At 42.2% G+C, this 27002-nt stretch overlaps 1 protein-coding gene across 1 annotated transcript in view; it reads left to right on the top strand.

Annotated features, from left to right (window-relative positions):
* AP1S3 (adaptor related protein complex 1 subunit sigma 3) overlaps positions 1 to 27002 on the top strand; it is a 50797-nt gene that overhangs the window by 17818 nt on the left and 5977 nt on the right. The window contains exons 2-4 of the mRNA XM_027589695.2: positions 16252 to 16430; positions 18465 to 18573; positions 25639 to 25776. Of these exons, the coding sequence (XP_027445496.1) occupies positions 16252 to 16430; positions 18465 to 18573; positions 25639 to 25776 (426 nt within the window). The remainder of the gene's footprint in view (positions 1 to 16251; positions 16431 to 18464; positions 18574 to 25638; positions 25777 to 27002) is intronic.

Here is a 27002-nt window from a genome sequence, read left to right as displayed (position 1 = left end):
ATTTGGGTTTGGCACATTTAGTAATGAAAGCATGTGGTCATTCGGAACCTGTCTGGTTTCTTTTTAACTTGGCAAGCATGCCTGCTGGAGAGCTATGCAGTTTTTCTAGTGTTTGTAATCAAGTCTGTCTGTATTTTTATTTTTCTAGAAGTTAGAAGTTTGACATTCTTTCTCTCTCTCTAACCTTCACTTCATACAGTATCCATTCTCCTATAACAAATCTGATTCTGTACTTGATCAGTGTTAGAAATGGAGGTTTCTGATACACTTAGACTAGTGAAGGCACAAAGTATCAGATTTAATCTTAGAATCATCATCCTTTGCAAGAGTTCTGAAAAACATTATAACTGAATTGTATATATTGCTTGGGTAAAAAGCATAAAGCAAAAGGAAAAGAAAACCTCAACTCATTGAAACTTCAAAGCAAATTAGGTTAAGGATCAGCCTACGAGATACCAAACTACATTCTACATTTAAAAAAAAATATTTTTTTTATTATTTCAAGTTTTTACTTAAACTCTAGTTAGTTAATATATAGTGTATTTTTAGTTTCAGGAGTAGAATTTAGGGATTTATACAAACCCACTGCTCATACGAGTGCCCTCCTTAATACCCGTCACCCACTTAGCACATCCATCCTTCACCCACCTCCCCTCCAGGAGCCTTTAGTTTAGGTTGTTTTCTGTAGTTAAAGAGTCTCTCTTATGGGGCTGCCTGATTGGCTTGGTCAGTTAAGTGTCTGCCTTCAGCTCAGGTTATGGTCCTGGGGTCCTGGGATCGAGACCCGCATCGGGCTCCCTGCTCAGCGAAGAACCTGTTTCTCTCTCTCCCTCTGCTTGTGCTCTCTCAGTCTCCCTCTCTGTCAAATAAAGAAATAAAATCTTAAAAAAAAAAAGAGAGTCTCTCTTATGGCTTGCCTCCTTCCCTTGTTTCTTTCCCCTATGTTCATCTGTTTTTTTTTTTCTTAAGTTCTACATATGAGTGAAATCATCTGATATTTGTCTTTCTCTGACTGACTTATTTCACTTAGCATAATACACTATAGCTCCAGCCACATCATTGCAAAAAAAAAAAAAAAAAAAAGATTTCATTCTTTTTTATGGCTGAGTAATATTCCAAACTACATTTTTTAAGAAGTATATAAGAAGGGAGATGGAATTTTGAACTACAATAAGGTATTACCATGTACTTGAGCACGCATTGGTACTCTAAAGTAATTTAGAATGGTATTGGATACACATCTGAAGTATCTTATGGATCACTTACTTGGCAGAATAAACTTTGAGACTAAATGCTTTTGTCTTGACTTCAGAAGCATAGCACTGTATGTTGTAAACTTAATGGTAGAAAACAAAATCTCCACAAGTATTTCAGGAAATCGCACGTAAACCTGTTTAAGTAGTCACTCTTTCTTTCTTCCTTAGCCCACTGACAAGTTGCCAAGGCTTCTGTTCAATGCTGGCCTTTTCTTTGCTGGGCTATTCAGAGGCAAATTCTTTCTGGGGTGGTTTCTCCATGAATATTTTCTCACAGGCTCTTTTTACTTGACTTATAGTTGTATATGTTTCAAGCCTGTATAATTTCATGTGTTTGGCCGAAGGTGGTTTTCAACTAACCAGCACCAAAATGCCCATTTCCTACAACACTGTGCAAGATTAAGTCTTAAGATTCAGTATTCGAGATGGACATACAAATACAATTTGCAGATTTTACCATTAATATCCTTACTTTAAAAACTTCCCTTCCTTCCATGGGATCCAGAAGATCCTGGTCTTTTCTGTCATCCCATAGTTTGGAATTAGTGAGTTGGAAAACTGGAAGAAAGGGAATTATGGCATTGGCAAAGCAGGTGTGTTCACTTGAGTGTGCGTTGTGACCTTAATTAGTGGTTACACTGAAGATCTGCAGCCACTAATTTGGAGCATTTGGGACATGTGCTCAGCCACTGCCTGATGGCTGTTCTGTCATGCCTGAGCCATGGGTGGGACCTAAATTTAAGAGTGTGAACCTCGGCATCGATTGGGAAGCTCTGCATGTCTAACTGTACCTGGCTGTTATCACAAGAGTTTTTGGGTCTGTTGTTTGTTTTGTTTTTCAAGGGCTTTGTTTAGCCCTGGAAGGCGGAGATGCAGGATAGGGTAGGTCACAATTCATCATTCTACTTGACTTTGAATAATGACAGCCTTGCATTCCACATTTCTGCTGTCCATTCTACCTTGCAAAGGCCAGGAAGATTAAATTTGTTATTAAATATCTTTTGGAGCTAATACGTCCATCATCATGGCTCTTTCTCTCTTGTTTGAGTTACGTCAACTTTCCCACATGTTTTCTGAACTCAGGCATACAATTTTCACCCCAGTGGTAATAAGTGACCTGCCGTTTTCTTTGAGTACATAATATGGCTGGTCCCATCACCTTTACCCTCATGCTAGGTGTCATGCTATTAGGATAAAACCAATGAATTGTTGCATGAATCAAAAAGCACTTACACGTGGACTTCTGAGAGGTGACACTTAGTAACACTAAAACTGTGTCACAAAATTGGGGTATTTATTCACGTAACAGCATCTAACTTTTGTATGCCATTTTGGCTCCTCTTGACTCATCCTGGATATAAATTAAAAAAATCAACTGGCTGCATTTGACTTTGCATAAAGCTTGAGCTTTCTGAAAGAGGAAGACCTATAAGTGAATTTATGATCTATTTGGGGATAGAAGATCTGAGACCTGGAGTGGTTTGTCTTCATTGAGCACCAGTGATTTATAAGAAGCAAACAGAAACTTGGCTGCTGGTAGATCTATTTGTTCGCCATTGATAACATCATTGTGGTTTAAAGTTGCTTTAAACAGGGTTCAAGCAGTCATGGAAAAATGTTGCCTTCTCATTACAAAGGGTGGTTCAATATCATAGGGATTTTTTAAAAGTGGTGAAGCCAGCACACTAGGTGCCAATGTAGGGGACTTGTTTTCTCTTCAGGGAGGCAATGTTACATAACCACTTAAAGGGTGGGCTCTGGAACCAAAGCCCAGCTCTGGAGTCTTCCAGCTGGTTGACCTGGAGCAAGGTACTTCACTTTTTTTGGGCCCCAGTTTCCTTATCAATTAAATAGCGGTAATAATAACATTCTGATGAGGATTAAATGAGGTATTGCATGTAAAGTGCTTAGCGTGGTGACTAGCACATGCCCAACATATGTCAACCATTATAAGTAAGTCTCTGATGTTAGCATAAGACTCACCTGGTTATAATTATTTGCATAAGTAGAAAAAAATGAGGAAGAGTAGTAATTTTAGCTTTGCTGGAAAACAAAAAGTGGTTGAAGGCACCAAGTGCAAAGAGCCTTGGGCTGGGAGGCAGGAGCTTTTTTTTAACTCTGCCACTTACTAGCTACGCAATTGAGGGTCCAGTCGTGAGTGTTCTGGGTCTGCAGTTTCTCCTCTTCAGAGGAGAAGGTTTGCACCGAAGCAGCTCTGTTGTCCTTTCTAATGTCAGCATTTTGTGAATCCAGGAATGAGTGATTATTTCGTTTTAAATACCTCACTGTGGTAGACAGTGAATAAATATTTGCAAAGTTGAATGGAATCTGCCCACCTTATCTTTGGAATGTAGATGATTTGGTTTTATGATATGCACCGTAATGGCATAGAAAACAGCAGTGATGCTTTTTGAGATTAAGGAAAAAAAAAAAAAAGACAATTCAAAGCCACAGGCAAGCTGCTGTAATAAAGGACCACAAACGGATTGGCTTAAACAACAGAAATTTATCATCTCAAAGTCCTGGAGGCTGCAAGCTCCAAATCAAGGTTTCAGCAGGGCTGGTTCCTTCTGGGGACCCAGAGAGAATCTGTTCTCTGCCCCTCTCCTAGCTTCGGGGGGTTTGCTGGCCATCTTCGGCATTCCTTGGCTTCTGCTGCATCACTCTGCCTTCATCCTCCCCTAGCATCCTGTCTGTGGGCGTGCCTCTGTCCAAATTCCCCCTTTGAGAATGATACCTGTCATATTGGAGTAGGGGCTCACCCTACTCTAGTATGAGCTCATCTTAACCAATGACATTTGCAGTGACCAAGGTCACATTCTGAGCTACTGGGGGGCAGGAGCTCAACATACAAATTTTGGGGTGATGCAGTCCAACCCGTAATAGGCTGCTTGTCCTGTCTTCGTGTGCTGCTGCCTGGAGGTCCTTCCTCCCTCCCTCCCTCCCTCCCCCCTTCCTCCCTCCCTCCCTCCCTCCTCCCTCCCTCCCTCCCTCCTCCCTTCCTCCCTTCCTCCCTCCCTCCTCCCTTCCTCCCTCCCTCCCTCCCTTCCTCCCTCCCTCCCTCCCTCCTCCCTTCCTCCCTCCCTCCTCCCTCCCTCCCTCCCTCCCTCCCTCCCTCCCTCCCTCCCTCCCTCCCTCCCTCCCTCCCTCCCTCCCTCCCTCCCTTCCTTCCAGTAAACACTGCTGTGCAGTAAAATATAGGTAGATGGATACAGATGGTTTTATATTATAAGGAATTTTCTTTACAGAAGGAGCTTTAAAGTTGTACATAAACGGTCATCAGCTGATTCCCAGCAGTTCATCCTTTAATTTGTGGATTACCTATAACTTTTGTTTCTGATCTCATTCCTCTCTTCCTTTTCTCTTGCTGCCCCTCTGATGCTCTTCCTCTTTCCTCCTCACCTCGTTGGCCTGGCGCTGTGCCTTCTTCACTGGGCATTTCACTTGTTATAAGCAGACTGTTCTGCCACCAGATGGTGTAAAAGGATCAGGAAAAGAATTGAAAGACATTGGCTAATGTCTTTCTTTTCAGCATTTTAATTTGGGGAAAAAGGCTGACACAACGAGCCAAAAATGAGATTCCGAGATTGTGTGGATTTTGCTTTCTATTTAGTGTTATCTTCTTTTATTATAGAAACAGAAACCAGAGCTGGAAATCTTGAGGAAAAGAAACCTATACAATTTGATGAATTAAGTTAATAGGAGATTCTGATTCACAAAAGATTTGAAGTAATATGGGGCTGAGATGTGGAAGCAAGCTTCTCAGGTCAGAGGGCCGCTTCCTCAAACAGAGAGAGCCAGATATCACAAGGAAAGGACATCCACTGCATGCCCAAATGCTACAGAATGACATTAGTACAATAGGGGACTTCAGCTGTGCCCTAATTCAGCAGTGTCACACGAGGCCTGCAGCCCAAATACAGTTCGAGCCCACAGCCATCACAGTGTGCTTTGCTTAGCGTGAGTACTATTTTGTTAGTATTAGTACTAATATTAATTGCCAACATTAAAATTATCCCAATATTTTACATAATCATCCAGGTTTCAGGCTTCTTTTGGAAAAAAAACCAATCTGAAGACCCAGCAATACTGGCTGATATTTTTCCCTGGCAATACCTTAGTGTGGCTGACTTGTGCCTGTCCCTTCAGTCAGGACGTGTGATTTCCAGTGCCACTCTGTCTCTTCCACCCCCTATTACATTACCCTGAACCTTTACCTTCGTTTGAAAGGTTTCCTGCCTCTGTGCCCAACCCTGGAAAGGTATTTGAGTATGTGACCCCGCTCTCCGGTTTCATAGGGGAGGGCACAGGGCCTGCAGGGGGGAAACGATGGCTGGTTGAGGGCCATATCTGCCCCGTGGTTCCTGCTAAACCTTGCCGCCCCGGTGAATAGGAACTGGTGGGGAGAGAGAGAAAGTGAACACTAGGAATTAACACATGAAATGCCGTCACTCAGTTGTGGAAAAGGAAAATGGAGGCACACACCCACACACAAAGGTGAAAAAAACGGGGAAGCCTAAAGCAAACACCTTACAGAGAACGTGGAGAGAATTAATAGATACACAACCAGAAGACCACGGGTCAGCAGTCAAAAGAAAGGGGCTCTGAATGACTTATGGGCAAGTTTGGGCTATCTTTGGGGCAACCACATTATTTGAGCATTGGGAAGGTAACCGAGGGGACTAGGTAGGAAGCAGGTCGGCTAGAAACTGGATGGTTTATGATTACCCAAAGAATCAGCAGAATGCCTCTCTGTGTCCCTGAGGAATGCCTGTCAGAGACTCTTTCTGTCCCAATGTGGGAACCAATGAGGGAAAATCGATGGAGGGGCCGTGATTCCAAAGGAGGAAGCAGAGAATGTGTTGCTTGCCTCAGTGAAGAGGAATGACAATATAAATGGATGGAGCCAACTCCTGGATGACTTATTAGTAACAGCAAGCATTCATTAAGAGTTTACTCTGCACTAGACTCTGCACAGAAGTTGATGTGTGTGATACTGTTGCAGCCCCCAAGGCCTGGCCTGGTGATACATTTCCTTAATCAGATTTGGGTTGGCCTAGTGGTAAAGGCATAGCATACTCTGGACCTAATCTGGAACAGTGGTTGAGATACACAATTTTGGTTGGATAGCATGTAGCAGGTTTTAAAGAAGTATTATTTTAATTTCTGGCAGGTAAGAAGTTTGTTTCAAAGGGTCACTAAGCTAGAGGACTGACAGATTGTCAGCGAACCTTCATCCTAAAAAGTTACGTAAATGACTCTTGGGAAAGCATAGTCTGGCAAATCTTATTTCCACTCAGGGCATGCTGGTAAAATCTATAAAAAGCGTACCTCACTAAAGACTTAAGCAAATGGCCTTTGCAGAGAGAAAATAGCTTGGCTTGTGGAAGAGGGAGCTCTCTGTGGTTGCAGCCCCATGAGCAGGGGAGTACATGGGGCTGGTAAAGACGCAGTGGGTGTCCCTTTTCACCTTCCAGAAGCCTCTCTGATGCTTGAGAGGCAGCAGCCCTGGAGGGATGGCCTTGCAGGTTTGAAAGCAGGCTTGGAGGAAGGAGGAAAACAGTGTGATTGTTTAAGTGCTCATCCCTTCCTGCAAATACAAACTGGGTAGCCCTGAAGGAACGCGTGCCCAGACCAGTTGTGTGTAACACTTTCATAATTGATTCTAGAACAGTAGCTGCATCTCTCAGTTTGTGGATGCTCTCCAGCTCTCCGGGCCAGAGGACTGTTAAACCAGTCAGGGTAAGCTGCCAGAAGATCTGGAAGATCCAAGTGCTCAACTCATCTATTGCATCTGGGGAAAAGTAATTCCAGTTGTAAACTTACAAGGCCCGATAAAATCTCGGGCTTTTAAAAAAGGCCATCTCAAGAAAAACCATGATGTTCTCTAAGCCTTATAGAAAACCCAATTCTCTATGCAACATTATTACAGGGCTCGGTGCCATTTCTCAAAATTCGACAGTCCCACCCATATTTATTGAGTCCCCATGATGAGCAAAGAATAGAACTGGACGAGATTCTGGAGAAACGTGCAGACTGAGAAGGGCGTGTGAGAGTTTCTTTTCTCCTTGCTTTCTTCCTGCATCCAGCTGTTTACTTTCCCCCTATTTGTTCTAAGGGGATAGTCACACCCATGACAGAGTGAGACATTTTCCTCTATTTTACTTGCTTATTTAGTTTGTCTGCACTGAGAAAAAGAAGTTTGAGTTACTTCCTACTCCAAAGAGGGCATCTTTCTGTTTTTCACAAGCTGACTTAGTTGTTCGGCCTGATGTTGCCCTTCCTGAAAGTCATCTTCCTCACTGTTTACGATGTCGTGGTTTGCTATACCTGGAGATCCATCGCAAATGGTGGCTTCTCCTATTGGGGAAACAGTTATGTTTATGGGAATATTCTTTCTGGTCCCTGGCATTCTCTAGAGCTTCAGTATTAATACTGAGTCAAGAGCTGTTTTGTTCTGTTAACATTTCCCTACTGACTAGCTTTGCATAAACATATTTTTCCCTGCTTCTTTGCCTCGTTGTTGTGGACGACCTCTTCACTAGGCGCAGCAGTGTCTTTGTCCTTAACTTCTTTCCCATGTCCTTCTCCCTGCTCCTCTCCTTCCGTTAGCCACAATCAACAGCAAGAAATGCACTTTACACTACCGCCCAGTATATGCTATAGGAACAAGTTTCTTGAAACACACACCCTTAATATACATAACTCTGCTATGTTCTGTTCTGTCCTTTTTTAATTAAAAACTTACTGATTGTGATGCGCTGAGTTTGTCAGCCTGTTATAAAAGCAATGCTCTAGTTAATGTGAATAAAGCCTAAACTATTGGCTCACGCTTTTGCTCATTCTCCCTTTCTTTATTTCATGGCCAGAATTAAAAGCATTGTTTTGAAATTACAGAAAAATAACTACCAGGGCCCCCACCTTAGTAGGGCAACGATGACCATTTTTGCATGTTCTTTCCCTACCTTCCTTGTCCTTATGCAGGCATAGTCCCATGGCCAGGACACCTGCTGTGAGCTCCAGAGGGGTGGGGGGGCCTTTGTCTGTCTGCAGGAGCTCTTGAATAGCCAGTACTGTGCAGTCTCCTTGAGGTATAGTTTTATTTGTCAAAAACACTTTGATATTTACTTAGTATTTGGCCTTCAGATAGAATGCTGACTGATTTTTATTGAACTTGCTAATATTCTTTTCATTAAGCATTTTTTTTCTAATTATAAAATCATGCATATGGATTTGGGAAATTCCAGGTGAGTACAAAGAAGAAAATAACATTTATAATTCCACTCTTCCAAGATAAACACTATGAACAAGTTCGTGTCTTTCCTTTATATAATGTCTCTGTAAGTATAAATTGTTGCTGTAATACTACGGGTACTATTTTATATTCTTTTTTTTTTAAAGATTTTATTTATTTGAGAGAGAGAGAGAATGAGAGATAGAAAGCATGAGAGGGAAGAGGGTCAGAGGGAGAAGTAGACTCCCCGCTGAGCAGGGAGCCCGATGCGGGACTTGATCCCGGGACTCCAGGATCATGACCTGAGCTGAAGGCAGTCGCTTAACCAACTGAGCCACTCAGGCGCCCTATATTCTTTTTTTTTTTTAAAGATTTTATTTATTTATTTGAGAAAGCATTGAGAGAAAGCATTGAAAGAGATTGAGAGAACAAGTCGGGGGAGAGGCAGAGGGAGAAGCAAACTCCCTGCTGAGCAGGGAGCCCGACGTGGGACTCCATCCCAGGACACTGGGATCATGACCTGAGCCGAAGGCAACCGTTTAACCAACTGAGCCACTCAGGCGCCCTATATTCTTTTTTTTTTTTTTTTTTCTTTATGTAACATTATAATGCAGGACTTCTCACTTACTGAAATCATTTAACAAATAGCATTTCAAAATTTCTCTATTATTGGTAATTTAGGTAGTTTACAGTATTATTGTTTGTGTGTTACTATAAAAAACTACAGTAAGCACTAACACCTAAATGTTTATCTGCATTTTAAGGCACATCCTTAATAACGTATTTAAACAGTAGGCTTATTGGGTCAAAAGATGTGGGCACTTTTTGGACTTGACATTGACGGCTGAGTCAAGGTTGGGATTCTCCAGAGGACTGTTGTTTTTTAAACATGAGAGAGACTTAAGAATTATTCAGTATCTACATGTAAGGAGTTTCAGACGGGAGGGCCAGTGTCAGAATGCTGAGTGCACATTCCCGAAGACATAGGTGAGGGTGGGCGGCCAGGACGGGAGATGATATTTTGTTCTCTGACATAGGGAGAAAGTAAGTTGGCAGGGGTGGGGGTGGGGGTGACTGAGTTTGTCCACATGTGAGGAGCTAAGGAAACCCTGTGGAATGATTTTTATTCTCTTGACTTTTATCTTCCCAGAGTCAGGGAGTAAGGATGGAGGTAAGGAATAGGAGGGGCTTGGTGGTGACTTGCAATAACGAAGGGGGAGTTGCTTAGCAACCCTTTACGTGAAGAGGTAGATGGAGAGTTTCCAAGTACCACTGGAGATTTCACTGAGCTGGACCATCGTACCCCTAAAGTAGTACCAATCTGTAGAGTCTTCTGTGATTTTTCTCAGGAGTGCCTGATACCTCGATGGAGAAGCAGAGATGAGAGTGGATGGGCTGATCTGGGTTGGGAGTCTGTAGAGTGGCTGCAGAAGAAAAGGGGCTGAGAAGGTGAGGACTCCAGAAATAGTGTGTAAGTGATGTGTCATGTATTACAGGGCATCAGAGGAAGGGCCTGTCAAGTGGATGGAATGGGAGGAAAGGAACATATTCTGTGGGTTTGTATTTGCAGCTCAGATCCTATAATACAAGCCAGCCCTGAGTAGGGGGTGTTTGTGAGGTGACAGTGTTGGGGATAGGGAAAGGTCCCTGGATGCCTCTCTTCTTGGAAGCTGGTTGTGGGTCTACTACTCCCTGCTCAGGAGCAGGGAGATTTACAAACATTAAGAACCCAAAGCGCTACCGGATGCTTTCACCTTTTATCTTCAACGGGAAGGAAGAAGCTAACACTGGTTCGAAGAAGGCTAAGTAGATTGGTATTGGTCTGCTTTGTGCTTCCTGCAAAGGCCTAAGGGTACCTCCCTGGACATGCTTCAGAAATAGAATTACAAAAATGCCCGGAGTAGTTTGCATTCTGGGTCAAAGTGACAAATTTGGGCTATACCGAATTAGGTCAAGGATTATACTAGTGGACATTCTGAGGACAAAGAATGCTTGGATTAACCGGACGTGTTTGGATTTAAAGGATCATCTGGTACAGAACCAGACGCCTCAGAAGGGCTTCTGGGATAGGAGTGGGAGATCTTGGTGAAGCTAAGTGTCCACCTGAGGCCAAAACATTTGAGCTAAATTTAAGAACTTAACCTCACTCAACATACTTCATTGGATTTTATGGTTATTTCTGGAGTTAGCATTTTCCAGAAGGGTATTACCAGTCAGCCTCTCCATTACTCCTTTTATCTCAGCAGTACTATGGAAGGGGAATGTCTGGGTGTTATTTTCTGAAGTCAGATGAAGTTTGTTTATGACATCACTTGTTGGCTCTTTGTGAATATTGAAAAAAAACCCTTCCAATTGCTTTCCTCCTACTCTTGAGAGCAAATTAATTAATAAATTAGCTAGTGCTAATCAATAAAGGTGTTTGATTAACCTCTTGAAACATATTATTCAAATATGCCTTGAATGACTAAACTGATAAATTAAAATTAATTGCTGGAGGTGATGAACTCTTGTGAGTCACTACAATTCATTCTGCTGGTTCTCTCAAGCCACACCGCTAACTCTGGACGTGTGACGGACACCAGATACCACAAACACAAGCTATGTTCTGTCTCGGAGCAGAACTCGAGAGGGCTAAATCTCTCAACACTGTCTTATGCAAGGCAATTATAGGATAAATTTGAATCAATTTGTTGCTTCTTCTGAATTTAGAATGTATTTGTATATTTTATATAGGCTTTACAGATGTGTGTATCAGGTTCCTGATCATCCTTTCTCTTTGAACTCATTGTTAGAATAAAGATTTGCTTTTTGTTCATTGCCCTACATTGTTGATCCACGTTTAAGAAGGGAGGCGCCTGATGGTGAGAGACTGTTGCAATGTAGAAGAACTAGAAAGTAATCCACAATGAAACTCAGCCCTACTTCCAGCCTCTCACTGGAACTTTGGGTATCATCTGAGTCCCCTCAATTAAAAGTAACATTTAGCCTATGGAGAAATCTGGGAGGAATCACAACAAGCATGATTTTGAGATCTGGAGGTAGAACCAATAAGAAGACAACATGAAACCAGGGTTATTTTTCCTGGAAGGAAGACGATTCATGGTAGCCTGAAAGGCTATCTTCAAATATGTGTAGAGTTAGTTATTACTCCCGGGGCGGTGACATCCTGTCTTTTAATTTACTCTGTGGATAAAATCAGGGAAAAATGGCTTAAACTGTAACAGAAGAGATTTAGGTTAGATGGGAAGAAAAAATCTTTTCTGAGAGGAAATGCAAAGTGAGCACTAAGAAAAATATGTGGATTTCATTTCTCTAGTGAAAGTCTGACCATCTGCTAGACATTGGATTGAATAGACTTATCCATTGGTGATGATCCAAAGCTGAGCCTTGTTCTCAAGATCCTGAGGTTTTATGGTTCTATCACCATTCTACCTTGTACTTTTATTTATTTTTTATTTTTTTTCCACCTTGTACTTTTAGAATGTCACTTTTAGGATGATCTCTTCTTGGAAGTAAAAATACCTTTCTCAGTTTAATTCTTAGAAAACAGTGACTGTGTTCCCTTACTGAATTATTTATACCTGGGCTGATAGTGAAATGGGTATTTAAGAAAATGCTGTGTTCTCAGCAGATATTTAAAATTCCAGACTGAGGGTGATGTTTCTTAAAGTTGCTAGATGAGCAGAGCTTTCACACTTGCTTTCTCCTCACTTGTGATGTCTTGGTTCTCAAGTCCTTGTTCTAAGAAATGTTTTCTTTTTTTTTTCTTTTATTTTATTATGTTACGTTAGTCACCATACATTACATCATTAGTTTTTTTAAATTTTTTATTGTTATGTTAATCACCATATATTACATCATTAGTTTTTGATGTAGTGTTCCATAATTCATTGTTTGCGTATAACACCCAGTGCTCCATGCAATACGTGCCCTCCTTAATACGCATCACCGGGCTAACCCATCCCCCCACCCCCCTCCCCTCTAAAACCTCAGTTTGTTTCTTGGATTCCATAGTCTCTCATGGTTTGTCTCCCCCTCCGATTTCCCCCTCTTCATTTTTCCCTTCCTACTATTTTTTTTTAACATATAATGTATTATTTGTTTCAGAGGTACAGGTCTGTGATTCATCAGTCCTACAAAATTTACAGCGCTCACCATAGCACATACCCTCCCCTACGTCCATCATCCAGCCACCCCATCCCTCCCACCCCCCACCACTCCAGCAATCCTCAGTTTGTTTCCTGAGATTAAGAATTCCTCATATCAGTGAGGTCATATGATACTTGTCTTTCTCTGATTGACTTATTTCGCTTAGCATAATACCCTCTAGTTCCATCCACGTCGTTGCAAATGGCAAGATTTTGTTGTTGTTGTTGTTGTTGTTGTTGTTGTTTTGATGGCTGCATAATATTCCATTGTATATGATACCACAGCTTCTTTATCCATTCATCTATCGATGGACATCTGGGCTCTTTCCATAATTTGGCTATTGTGGACATTGCTGCTATAAACATTGGGGTACACGTACCCCTTCGGATCACTACATTTATATCTTTGGGGTAAATACCCAGTAGTGCAATTGCTGGGTCATAGGGTAGCTCTATTTTCAACTTTTTGAGGAACCTCCATACTGTTTTGCAGAGTGGCTGCACCAGCTTGCATTCCCACCAACAGCGTAGGAGGGTTCCCCTTTCTCCGCATCCCCGCCAACATCTGTCATTTCCTGACTTGAAATGTTTTCTTTCTAAGACAGAATGTAACCTTATTAAGGAAGACCTCAAATTCTATAGGTTGGAGGTAGGAGGAGCTCTGAGGAAAGAGCCTGGTTGCTTTTGGTCCTCAGATATCACCACCTACTGGGTTTTTATGACCTATGCCCTGATATTCAGAGCCAAACCTCTTCAATAAAAGGTGAATATTTTATTTATAAAATGTTTTTAAAGGGGCGCCTGGGCGGCTCAATCAGTTAAATATCTGCCTTCAGCTCAGGTCATGATCCCAGAGTCCTGGGATCCAGTCCCTCCTTGTCGGGCTCCCTGCTCAGCGGGGAGCCTGCTTCTCCCTCTTCCTCTGCCACTCCCCCCCCTTATGCTCCTTCTCTCTCTCTCTCAAACAAATAAATAAAATCTTTAAAAAAAGTTTTTAAAATTTTAATTATTTTGGCTTCCAGTATATATCATTCTCCCCTCCCTGACACACTTAACCCCTACTGAATTTTATTTTTTTAAAAAAGAAAAGAAAGCAAAAACTTGATGAAATAAATTATGATTTTTTTTTAAGATTTTATTTATTTATTTGACAGAGAGAGACACAGCGAGAGAGGGAACACAAGCAGGGGGAGTGGGAGAGGGAGAAGCAGGCTCCCCGCCGAGCAGGGAGCCCGATGTGGGGCTCGATCCCAGGACCCTGGGATCATGACCTGAGCTGAAGGCAGATGCTTAACGACTGAGCCACCCAGGCATCCTGAAATAAATTATGATTCTAAACTACTTCTCACATGGTGCCTTGAGAAAACTTAATCTCCCATCAAATAAATATTATACCATCTGACAATTTCTGAAAAGCATCTCTGCTGAACCTCCAAGGTACCAAAGTAAATTTTTACATGTTATGGTGTCTTCCATTCATTTAAATCTTTAAAAATGCATTGAAATATAAGCCTTTATTTAAAATACACACTTTGTAACTTAATTGAAAATAAGATCGGGTTGCTTCGAAGCATAGCCAACGTACTGTCTAAATTGTTAGAAATCTATTATAATGACAAAGACAATTGTTACATGAGATGGTCTATTCTAAAGCTCTCAGCCAAGTTAGCCACAAAGTGGGGTAAAGAGCTTACATTTAACACTTAGTTTGATCTTCAACAAAGCTGCCAAGAACACACAATGGGAACTCATTGTGGATTAATGAGTTCCAACTCAAATGGATTAAGATTTAAATGTAAGATCTGAAACTGCAAAACTACTAGAAGTAGAGGGAGAAAGCTTCATGAGGTTGGTCTGGGCAACGATATTTTGGATATTACCCCCAAAGCAAGGGTAACAAAAGCAAAAATAGGCAAATGAGGTTATGTCAAACTAAACAGCTTCTTCACAGCAAAGGAAACAATCAACAGAATGAAGCGGCCACCTGGAAGAAAATATTTGTAAACCACGTATCTGTTAGGAGGTTAATATCCAAAATATAGAAGTAACTCAAAGAAGTCAATAGCAAGAAAATAAATAACCTGATTAAAAAATGGACAAAGGACCTGAACAGGTATTTCTTCAAAGAAGACATACAGATGACCAACAGGTATATGAAAAGATGCTCAACATCATTAATCATCAGAGAAATGCAAATCAGAACCATAGGAGATCGCCTCCCATTGGTTAAAGTGACTGTTACCAGAAGGACAAAAGACAATAGTGTTGGTGAAAATGTGGAGAAAAGGGAACACTGTTGGTGGGAATGCAAACTGGTGTAGCCATTATGGAAAACAGTATGGAGTTTCCTCAAGTAGTTAAAAATAGAAGTACTGTGTGATCCAGCAATCCCACTTCTGGGTGTATTTTCAAAGGAAATGAAATCAGTATCTTGAAGAGATATCTGCACTTCCAAGTTCATTGCAGCATTATTCACAATAGCCAAGATACAGAATTAACCTAAGTGTCCATCGATAGATGAATGGATAAAGAAAATGTGGTTTATATGTGTGTGTGTTGTGTGTGTGTGTTTTGTGTGTGCGTGTGTGTGTGTAATGGAATATTTTCAGTTATAAAAAAGAAAGAAATCCCGTCATTGATGATATCATGGATAAACCTGGACGACATCATGCTCAATGAAATAAGCCAGACACAGAAAGACAAATACTGCATGATCTCACTTATATGTGGAATCTGAAAAGTTAAAAGTCATAGAGGCATATAGAGTAGAACCATGATTCCCAGGTGTGGGGAGGTGGGGGAAATGGGGAGATGTTTGTTGAAGAGCACAAAGTTGCAGTTATAAGATGAGTAACTCTAGAGATCTGCTGTTCGTGGTGATGACTATAGTTAATAATACTGGATTGAATACTGGAAATTTACTAAGAGATTAGATTTCAGGGGCTGTCATCACACACACACACAATGAATGGTAACCATGTGAGGAGATGAAATGTTAATTAGTTTGACTATATAGTCACTCCACTATAGATATGTGTATCAGATCACTCTCTTGTATGCCTTCAGTATATACAATTTTTATTAAAAAAAAAAAAGACAGAATGTAGCCCCTTTCTTGCTTTCTCACCCTTTCCTAGTGCTTTATCTTCCTTTCCCTCCTTTCTCTCCCTTTTTTCCCTCCTCTATTATCACTATGTTGCCATAGTTTTGATATGGAACTGGGATGTAATTTTTAAAGTAAACTCTTCCACTGTTATTAACATTTTATTTTTGCCTTGTGAAGGAAGATTTTATTGTTTTCTTAAAAGAGTTACATACTTCCTTTATATATTTTTCTGCCTATAATAACTTTGTGACTCCCAAAAGGGATAATTTTTTAAACTCTTATCCTTCCCCTCTAATATCAATAAGCCATGTTTGGGATGCATACATTTCTTTGTTCTCAGATGGGTTAAATGAAATTTTCAAATGAGATAGTTTTCATGCTGGTGAGAATTTTTTCATTTGTTCAGAATTATCATCATTTGTAAACCCTGCCATTTAATATCTAGTGTCTATGTAGAATGATTTAGCTGATCAAGTTCTGTTTTTCTCTGTCCTTTATTTGTTCTAGATACATTTCATATTGCTTTTCAGTCGACAGGGGAAATTACGGCTGCAGAAATGGTACACGACTCTCCCTGACAAAGAGAGGAAAAAGATCACCCGGGAAATTGTTCAGCTTATTCTCTCTCGTGGTCAGAGGACAAGCAGCTTTATTGACTGGAAGGAGCTAAAACTTGTTTATAAAAGGTGTGAGTAACTTTATGAGAACTGTCTTTCTCATTATTGCTTTGGATTGTTTAATCCTGAACATTTTCGATTACAACACCAGTTGACACCAGTTGCATCACTTACTGAAATCTTTGGAGCCTAGAGCCCAAATATTCGTATCAGTAGACTAGCAAAAAAGAATTCTCATTTATTGAAAGGCTTTCCATGTGCCAGGATGGATTCTAGGGATGTAATCTACATGTGGATAATGTACAAGTGCATTCACGAAATAGCTTCTGGGCACCTATTACATTTCCAGCACTTCTAATGACGGTGGATGCCATAACAAACGACAGGAGCAATGCTGCTCTTATGGAGCATACTCATCGGTTAGGCAAATGAAACCTTATCCGTTAGTAATACATGCTATGGGACAAAATGCAGGTTAAGGTGCTAGAGAGAAGGGCAGCTCTTATTACTGCCATTATTACTCAGATTTGCAGAAGAGGAAATTGAAGCCACAGAGAGTTTCTAAGTAATTAGTCTTCAGTCACAGGAACTAAGGGGCAATTGGGAGAGTCAGGATTCAAATCCATATCCTTCTGGCTTTATTTATTTTTTTTAAAGATTTTATTTATTTGAGAAAGAGCACATGAGCGGGGGTGGGGACGGGCAGAGGCAGAGGGAGAGGGAGAAGCAGACTCCGTGTTGAGGAGGGAGCCCGAGTTGGGGCTCGATCCCAGGACCCTGAGATCGTGACCTGAGCTGAAGGCAATCACTTAACAGACTGAGCCACCCAGGCGCCCCTCCTTCTGGCTTTAAAACTTATATATCCTCTCATTATTGCACCTGCTTGCCATAGCAAGACCATACTGGTGAGCAACTTTAGATTATGGGTAAGGAAACTGAGACCCTAAGAGGTAAAGCCATTTTGCTCATAGAGGCCCAGATAATTCATGTCTAAGCCTGGACCAGAACCCAGCTGACCTGACCCTGCATTCAACCTCCTCCTGCCACTCCCAGAAAGAAAATGCACATTAGGAAGGCTCTTGCAAAGGGTGTTTATAAAACCTGAAAGGCAAAGACAGAGGCCGGTTGGCAGGCTGTATTTAATGGAGTAAATTACCAGGAAGTGCCCGGGCAAAGCTGCTTCTGCTGGGTCCAAGGTTAAAGCTTTTAGTACTAGCATCCGGAGAGATGTCAGTGAAAGCCCCTTTTAATAAGCATCCCAGGGACGGCAAGGCAGAGTCCCAGGAAGCACTTGTCAACAAGAAGCTTGTCCCTACTCTCTGCTTGCTGGCTTTTTAAAACTTTGAGTTCATTTGTGATTTGAGCCATTGTATAAAGAATAGGCTTTAGCAGTTCTCTCAACAGCTATTTGCAGCGCCTGGGAACATGATGGTGAGCAAGGCAGACTCAGCACCTGCCTTTGGGAAGCCAGTGACCTAGTGGGGCAGAGACAAGCCATGAAATGGGCAATGAAGAGCACTAGCTGCTCTGTTGGGGGAGGCACGGGTGTGCAGAGCCCGGCATCCAGTCCCGTCTGCGAGGTTAGAGATTTCCCAGAGGAAAGACATCCAAGCTCAGAGCTAAGGGGGGAAGTTGGCATTAACTACACAGATGGGGGTGGGAAAGAGGATTTTAGGCAGGAGGATGGACTGGATGGACTGAGGGTGGGTCACATACAGAAGGAGTGTGAGGTGAGAGCCTGGGTCGGGGGCTTGAAGTTTAGAAAGGATGGTTCACAAGCAGGGGAGGGGCATGAGCAGACACCCCCATTACTCTGGGCCAAGGACTCGGTCTCCCTGATGATAGTTCCTCAGGGCAAAATGATGTTGAGAGTCTTTCATATAATTAACTGAAATAACCCAATGGCCACTGTTTTTATATATTCTCTTTCACATATTGGGAGGCTATTGGATGTGATGAATGATGACTTCTTTCTTGGATTTGGATGGGGAGAGTCTCTGGAGAAGAGGGAGCTTCGCATATTCACTGCAGAACACACCATCTTCAGGTTATTGGATGTGTCATCGTATTTTACTTTTCTTTCTTCGTGTTTTTCCTTTCAAGGTATGCTAGTTTATATTTTTGCTGTGCTGTAGAAAATCAGGACAATGAGCTCTTGACACTAGAGATCGTGCATCGTTACGTGGAGTTGCTGGACAAATACTTTGGAAATGTAAGTGTTGTTCTGGTCTGCTTGGAATTAGTCCCTGTTTCAGCTCTTATATCAGTTCTGTCTTTATCACATCCCTTCTCTCTCTCAAGTCTAAAATATGAATTGCATTTGCACAAGGATTAGAATATGAGGCATTCTCCCTCTTCCTGTGATTCTTTGTAAACAAAGGTTCCAAAGCTTTCAAGAGGCTGGCTGTGTCTCTCTCTCTGTCTTCAGAGCACAACCACCCTACAGAGCTCATCCAGTGAACAAGAACTTAATTGTGAAGGATTCCTTGATGTTTTCCTCCTCATTTTTCGTCACCTGTCATCTCTCTTCTATTTTGACTTTTTAATCCCCTCTCTGGCTTCTTTTACTAAGCTCCGAGTGTTCTTTAATATTATTTATATGTTTAAAAAAATGCCAAACAAATAAACAAGGAAACCAAAATCCTTTTCCTTCCTATTGCTATTTAACCTCCATGAATTTACTGCCAAGTAATATCCTGTATGAGGTGCCACATCCTTAGAACTCATTCACTCTTCCAGCTCGGGCTCCATCTTTATGGCTCCCAGGAAATCATAAAGTTACCACTGGCCCCTTCCTAATGGTCAACACCAGTGATGCTTCTTCAGTCTTCCCCTGCCTCACCTCTCTGCAGCATGGGATCCTTGCTCGTCACTGCTTCCCTTTCTTTTTTTGGCACAACCCTGAGTTCTGCTAATTCTCATCCTGTTTCTGAAGGCCCCTGCTTGGTTTCTGCCCTGAGCTCCCTTCCTCCCCCTGCCCTTTCGACCCTCCTGGAATCCATGACCAGATGGCTGTCTTTCCGTCTGCTGAGGACAGTCTTCTCTGGGTTTCTCCCAGCCGTCTCCGTCGTAACGTGTCAAGAACTAAAATCATCTTCTGCAAACCTGTTCTGTCTTGTGACTGAGTTTATTATGTCCCAGGATCCTTCAGTGCTTCTTTCTTTGTTCTTCCTCCACCCTTCGCTAAAGGCTGCCTTTGTCTATTCAGATGGGACTACAATCCATCTCTTTCCTTCCATTCCCCCCAGTACAGGTTTACTTGGGATTGCAGTTTTGCTTTTCTTTGAAACCTTGTCTCTGGCCCTTTATGCTTCTGGGCTCTTCTCTGCTTCCCTTTCCTGGCTTGTTAGTTACTGTCTTTGTTGCAATGCATGGATCCAGGTGACGGTTGTCCTCGGCCACTTTCCATAATCTATAATGAATAAAAGCCCAACTTCTTAGCCTGGCATTTAAGCTTTCTAAACATCAGTCCCAGACCACTTCTCCAACCTTCTTGCTGTTCTCTCTTTTTATCCCTGACATGCTCAGTGCTCCAACCGCATGGAACAGCCTGGTATTATCCTTAACTTGTGCAAGATTTGTATGGACACCAAACTTCAAGTGTCTCGAGATCATGACCTAGGATTTAGTTGTTTGATTTTTCAACACTTGTGAGCAACTCTGGGCCAGATTTTAGCAAATGTTCCAGAAATATGCCATCCATTTCATGGTCTTAAGAAATAAATAATTGGATTTGGAATATATTTTCTCTCAGTAATGCTCCCTTCCCTGTTCCCTGGCTCACTGAGGATTTCTATTAAGCGTTGTTGGGACAGTTTGCTTCCACAAGACTTTCTGTGCTCTGGTCAATGGAACGAGTAACGTTTGCCGCATCGGCCAGGGTTTTATCAGGTTACTTGCAACAATTTTCACAAGGGTGAGTACCTGGAAGGTTTTTGAAAGAATTTTCTTTCCCTCCTTCCCTTCACCCTTATTATTCCCCTTTATTTCCCTTCGTAAATGATGTTAGAAGATGACCTTAAATGTCGCTTCGTAGATTTTAGGTCGTTGGTCAGTATAGAGAGTAAGACAGCCAGGCCATTTTTTCTTTCTCTTTCTCTTAGCTCCCCATGTTTATTTTCATTTTTTAAAGAGAGATTTGCAAGTGTATAATTGCATGTTTTTGAATGTGAGATTATTTAATTTTACGCTTTCCATTATTCAAAGGAAGCCTGACATTTTGAAATCCACTGCAAACTTGGCCTTTTGTAAAGAAAGGCCTGAAGGTGTTTTCCTGAGGCCCAGGCTTTCCCAGGACCTGCCTTCTGCCCCTAATTTCTGCACTCTGGTTTGACCTGTTGTGTTTTCCTAGGTTTCCCTGCCTGCGGTAATGTGAGTGGAGGTTAAATTTTGATGTCAGTCTTATCTGACCAAATATTAGATACTTGAGAACACATTGCTTTCTTAAGAGAATCTAAATCACCTTCACCAAAGCTGAGCCCAGTTAAGATATAAGAGAATCAGAATGAATTCCTATTTCTCTAACATTAATTTTTCATCCTATTTTGGCGTACCTTTAGAAGCTCTGTCTTTCCCATGGACCAAAATTTAATTCACTAAAAAATTCAATGAATCTTTTATTAAGCCAAGAGCAGCTAAGAGCAATTCAAGGCTATCTGCCCAGTAGGTGTTCAGTTCTTATTAATTAACTGTGATGAGCAAAGCCTACCAGTACTGATTCTCATTGACATCTTCTCAGGAATAATATATTTCTCTTTGGCTTTCTTTTCCTCTTGTGTTAATCCTGAAGGTCTCCTGGAATTCTGCCCTTAATATTATCAAAGAGAAAACTTTGTACCAAGCTTCTCTTATAGCATGGAAAATATTACTTTCCTGTGGGGACAGATAAATCAAAATCTCTGGCTACTAATTTATGTGTTTTTTGAGCATTTTTCAATTCCAGGGAGATTTACAAGGATTAAATGGTTAATCTTTCGATCTTCAGTAAACAGCATTAACCCCAATTTAGGGAGGCTAAGAGGAAATGCCCCAGAATTTCCCAGTTGATAAAGGTCTGTCTGAGGATTTAGCCACCTGCATATTTTCCCATTACAGACTGTAGTGTGAGTTTTTACGGATGTGCTCAGAGAGTATGGGTGTTGCTGCTCCAGAGAGGTTCGATCTTGATTTAGGAAGTTTTCTGGGAGGAAGAGGAGGGCTCTGAGTCCTGCTGGGTCCTGGTGTCCACTCACTCAATAACCAGACCCATGATTTTGTCTCGGGAGAGATCTCTAATTTACATATAAGAAAAATAACACTCAAAAAGATTAATAGAAATATTTACTTTGCTAATCTCACGGGGCTGTTGAGAGGATCGAAGCGACAGTGTAATTAACAATACAAACCGTCAATTGCTATGTCACTGTACCTTAAACTGTAATTATTGTATGTATGGTTTTATACATTTACTGTATATAATTTAAACTTTTTGTATTTACTTTAGAACAGAATTTAGTAAGAGAAGGTTCTTAGACTCTATCCAGAAGTATTTAGTTATTGAAATGCCAGAAATAATCTTCTGCATCGTGTATTCTGCTACAAGAGTAGACCCTCAGGCCAAATTATAGTAAAGCATAGGCTAAGAGATCAAGGGTAAAATTAAATTATCACTGTTTCTGCCTTTTATAAGCTTTCTTCCAGAATACAGATACACAAGAAATGAGAAAAGAAATTAACAGTCTCATGTGTTTATAAACATGGAAACCACTTGTTTTTGCATAATTAGATGACATGCGGTCATTTGAGCATCAAGGGCATATTCCTGATGTACCGGGACAGTACCCTTGAGGTGGACTCACAAGTATTTGAGTAACTGGTCTGCATTTGGTCTAAGGTGCTCTGGGAGATATTTCCTGTTCTTACTCGCAGATACAGTAACCCCTTGGGGTTAGGATCAAAGAATAACTAAAGAAGTAGCATTTTGGAGTTGCCATATATGAAATAGTTGCTCATTTGTAACTCTCTATAATTTCAATGGAACTTGTGCATCTGTTTCCTTATGATCTAGAGATAGTAATTGTATATCCAAGCTGCCTCTGTGTGCGCGCGCGCGCGTGCGTGTGTGTGTGTGTGTGTGTGTGTGTGTGTGTGTGTGTGTGTGTGTGTATCTGGCTTTGCATGCCATGTTACTTTATTCCCATCTCTTGAAACTAGATGCAATAAATTAATTGTCCCATGGCTGCTGGCCAGCCCTGCAGGTTGCCTGTCTGAGAGTGGGGTTTGAGATGGTCCTAGAGAACTAGAGAACTTGCATTAGTATCTGTCAGGTTCATCTTGCAGGATTCTAATTGCTGGTTTCTCCTAATGAGGCTCCTGTCTGTCTCGGACTCCTGGTCTACGCCTGCCTTGAACTCTGAGGTTCCTCAGCTCTTGCTACTATAACTCCTGACTTCCTGCCTCTTCTGACCTCTGGTAACTGCTTGCTTCCCGTACCTTCTCTAATGAGCATGGATGCCTGATCTATTGTGTTTCTTTTTGTTTCTCTGTATTATTTAAAATTGTGTATTTTTTTTACATATCCTTCTAGACGTATACAGTTTTATTTTTAAATGGGATTATGCATATTATGACATTATGCATATTATTCTGCAACTTTTTCTCCCCGCCCTTACAAATGAATCTTGGAGTTCTTTCCACAGCCGTCCGTAGAAGTCTATCTCATTCTTTCCAACTTCTACATGGAATTTCCATGTCATCAGGGCAGGCAGAGATAGACAGACTGTTGAGGGAGGAGGGAAGTAGCTCTAGATATATATACACCCACTTGTTATTGATTTACCCATTTGATGCTGCTTTCTAATGAATGAGGAGACCATGACCTTTGCAGATGAATTAGGTGAGTTTTTCTTAGCTGGCCATTTATGATAGCGGTATTTACCTAACCGTTTACCTTGTGGAGTCTGCAAGCTTATTGACCTAAATCGTAAATGTATGACCTAAACTCTTTGCTAAAATGTTGACATGGGTTTTATGTAAAGTTATAGCACTCAGCAGCATCAGAGAACTGTTGGTCTGGGAAGCCATTAATTCCCAGCATCATAGAAACAAGGCCTAAGCGATGACTGACTCATTTATCCTGCAGATGTGTACTGTGTCCTATTATGGGCTAGATACCAGGGATAGCGAGATGACTGATCAGATAAGGTCTGTGCCTGAGCTCACAGTACCGGGGCAGGGGGAGAGATTGATCAGGCAGCACACACAGAAAGAGAGAACACAGAGCAAGCGGTGTGAAATCCGAATGGGGGATAAAAGGCTTTCGGTGGAATCATTGTGCTCCTGACTTTTGAATCTGGCCTTGAAAAGTGAGCTTCATTTTGCCAGCAGAATAAAGAAAAGCCCAACTGGGGGCCATCGCAGTAATTGCTGGAATGGGCAGAGGGTAAAGGCATAAGAGAACCCGGTGAGTTAGTGGAGTGTGGGTGTAGCATGGGGTGACTGAGTGCTGACACGGGCAGCAGATAGCCCGCCCAGGCTGGGTGGTCAGGAGTCCTGTATGGCAGGCGGAGGAATGGAAGCTCTGTCCTTAACATGAGACCCTACACAGGAGAGGAAAGAGATCGGTACTTCAGCACAGTGTTAATGGTTGTTGGCCTTGAGTGCAGACGGACACCGCCTAGGGCATTGCAGTGGCTTTCATGAGAGGTTGCAGGCCGGAGCAACAGTGATGAACAGGGAGAAGACAGCAAGGGTTGGGGTTTATTTCCATGATAGAATAAATAGGAATTGGAGACCAGACTGGGAGGGATGAGACTGAAGGAGAGAGAGGGATGAGGGGGAGAGGGAAAGAAGTGGATCCGTGGGATGAATTTGATGGAGCCACAGACAGAGGTTGCAGCTATGAAGCGAAACAGGGTCTACAGGGAAAAGAATATGCTAAGCCTCAGTTTGGCACCTGGGGACTTGGCCGGAGCAGTGCCCGGGCGGAGAGGTCTCATGAGTAGGTGGAAATAGTGGACTCGCCCCAGAAGGAGATCAGGGCTAGACATCTGGGTTTGTGAAGACGCCTGCATGCCAGACACAGCTGTACAGTGTCCGTGGCATTGTCTAGAATATATGTAGGGCGAAGAGTAGAGGCTTTCATGAAAAGCACCAGCATTTAAGCAGAAGGTGGGTTACTGGAATGTAAGCCACATGCAGCCATGAGGCTGGCTCTGCTGATTCTGTCCCGAGAACTCCATAAATACTTTCTAACTAAATGTGAAGTAGGGGTAGAGATCATCCAACAAGTCTGAGAAGGATTCAGGATTCAGCAGAGATGGAGGACAGGAACAGGCATTGAATGGCATTGCCAAAGGCAGGGAGCAGGGGAGAGAGGATTTTCAGGAACAAGACTGGTGAAGGGTATCCAGTATTGCTGAGAAGTAAAGGTGGGGGAGGGCTAAAAACTTGCAGGTGGAAGCCTTCCAGAGGGTGTGGAACCTGAAACGGAAGTGTTCGGGAGTGGAGGAATAAGCGAGAAGGAAAACCTCAGGAGAGTGCCTGAGTGCTGGTCTGGCCAGGGAATTGGAAACAAGCCCTCTCTGGATTATGGGGGGCGGGGGTGCTCTTGTCGCTTGCTTCACTTACGCAGCAAAATCTATCGGACTCTGTTTTGGTCTATGACAGTCGTTCTCCCTGTGTGGTCCCCAGACCCACCTCATTAGCATCACCTGGGAACTAGTTACAAGTGCAGAGTCTCAGGCCTTACCCAGACCCACCGAATCGGAAACTCCAGGGCTGGGGCCCAAGCACTGTGTCCCTTGAGGAGCCTTCTGGGGGATTCGGATACACTCTAAAGTTTGAGAACCACTGGCTTGTGACATAATTTTGAGAAAAATTAGCACAGTTGAGCTAATTTGCTTCTGAGAGTCCTAAAGCTAGGAGCCAAGATTTCCAGCCAGGTGAGCAGGAGGAAGGAGGCGTTGTACTCTGCCTGACTTGCAGTGGGGACTTGGCTTCTATTCGTGCAGATGGAAATATGAGCTCGTGCTGCCTGATTCCTGTCCCGTCTCAAATTTCTTGTTGTGACATAAAGGAATATTATCTAGGGACATGGCCTGCTTAATGGAATGTGGTTTCACTTTTGCCAAAGGCCTGGGATCCCCTCGTTCTGTTTCTCAGTCCTTATGATACCATCTGATGGTTTTATCTTTGGTATGCCACATGGGTGTAACTGTTGAGAAAGCTTGAGACGCTGACATATGTTTGCCCTGATATTCCTGCAAGTTTATCAAAACATTTGTTTTTTGTCTACCAGGTCTGTGAGCTGGATATTATCTTTAATTTCGAAAAGGCTTATTTTATCCTTGACGAGTTTATAATGGGTGGAGAAATTCAGGAAACGTCCAAAAAGTCTGCTGTCAAAGCCATTGAAGATTCTGATATGTTACAGGAGGTCAGTACCCAGCATTGGTGCCATGGGGGAAGATGATGGGGATGATGGTGATGATGATGATGATGATATGTTGGCAGAGACTTATTGAGCGCTTCCTTTATGCTGAGTGCAGTTTCTAAGCAACTTACCTGTTTTAACTCATTTAATTATCACAATAACTCGAAGAGGTGGGTAGCATTTTTTGCCCTCATTGTGAAGCTGAGTAAACTGAGACACAGAGAGGTTAAACAACCTGCTTGATGTCACACAGCCAGTAAGTGTGGAATAGAGATTTGAACGCAGGACGTTGGGCTCCAGAATCTTTGTTCTTTATGTTTGGCTGAGTGTGTTTTTTTTTTTTTAGTGAGGATACCTAACTGTCAAAAAGGTATCAAAAGCTTGGTGCTATTTTTTTTCAAGGATTTTACGAGAGGTATAAAAAGATTTTCATTAAAATATCTGCGCTACCCTGGGAAAGGAGAATAGGAGTACGTCGTTATTTCATTTGCCAGGGATATTAGAGCTTTATTATTGAAGATGGCATTTATCATTTTAATTAAAATTTCTCACACCTCCCGGCGATGCTGCCTGTGTGCTCCTATTTGCATAAATAAATTGAGAATACTGTGGCTTGCTTGCCAAGGTATAAATGGGCCCGGAAGCATCCATGTGCTCCTGGTTCTGTGTTATTTATATAAAATACAGTGGGTCTTTTAGAAGCAGGCTAGATTGGCATTGTACCCAGTAAGGGGACTCACCTACCTCAGCCCCTTCGCTCCTCTGAAGGACACCAAGAAAGAGCACATCTCCCCTCTGACCTTTGGCCTCCCTAATGAGGTGACCCCACCAGCTCTGGCACAAAGCTGAGCTCTGTCCCGGCTCCACCACCCCTGGGTACTTCTTCCCGCAGTGTCCTTGGGTCTTTCCACTTGCCTGTTTTACAGTGGCTGGTCAGGAGATCCCAGAGGATCATAAACTCTCTCTTAAAAATTGGCATTAAAGCCATTCTTCCTGCCTTTTGAGAAGGAAGATACTGATTGTGTTAATAAAACAACATCAGGCATGGTTTCCCAGCCCCTTTTTTGTGCACGTCCCTGAACCGATGACTTGCTCCTGCCCATCCAGGGGAACCAGTCCTCAGGTGAACGGACCCTGAGGAAGACCTCTGTAGGAGCAGTACCTCGAAGTGTCTGCGCGTGCCTTTTAGGAAGCTGGTGCATTTCTTTCCAGAGTTGTTCTCGCCTCCA

Source organism: Zalophus californianus, chromosome 3 (genome assembly GCF_009762305.2).
Source record: "Zalophus californianus isolate mZalCal1 chromosome 3, mZalCal1.pri.v2, whole genome shotgun sequence".
NCBI lineage: Eukaryota > Metazoa > Chordata > Mammalia > Carnivora > Otariidae > Zalophus > Zalophus californianus.
The sequence above is the reverse complement of the archived record's forward strand: the minus strand, read 5'-3'. Positions and strand labels throughout refer to the sequence as shown.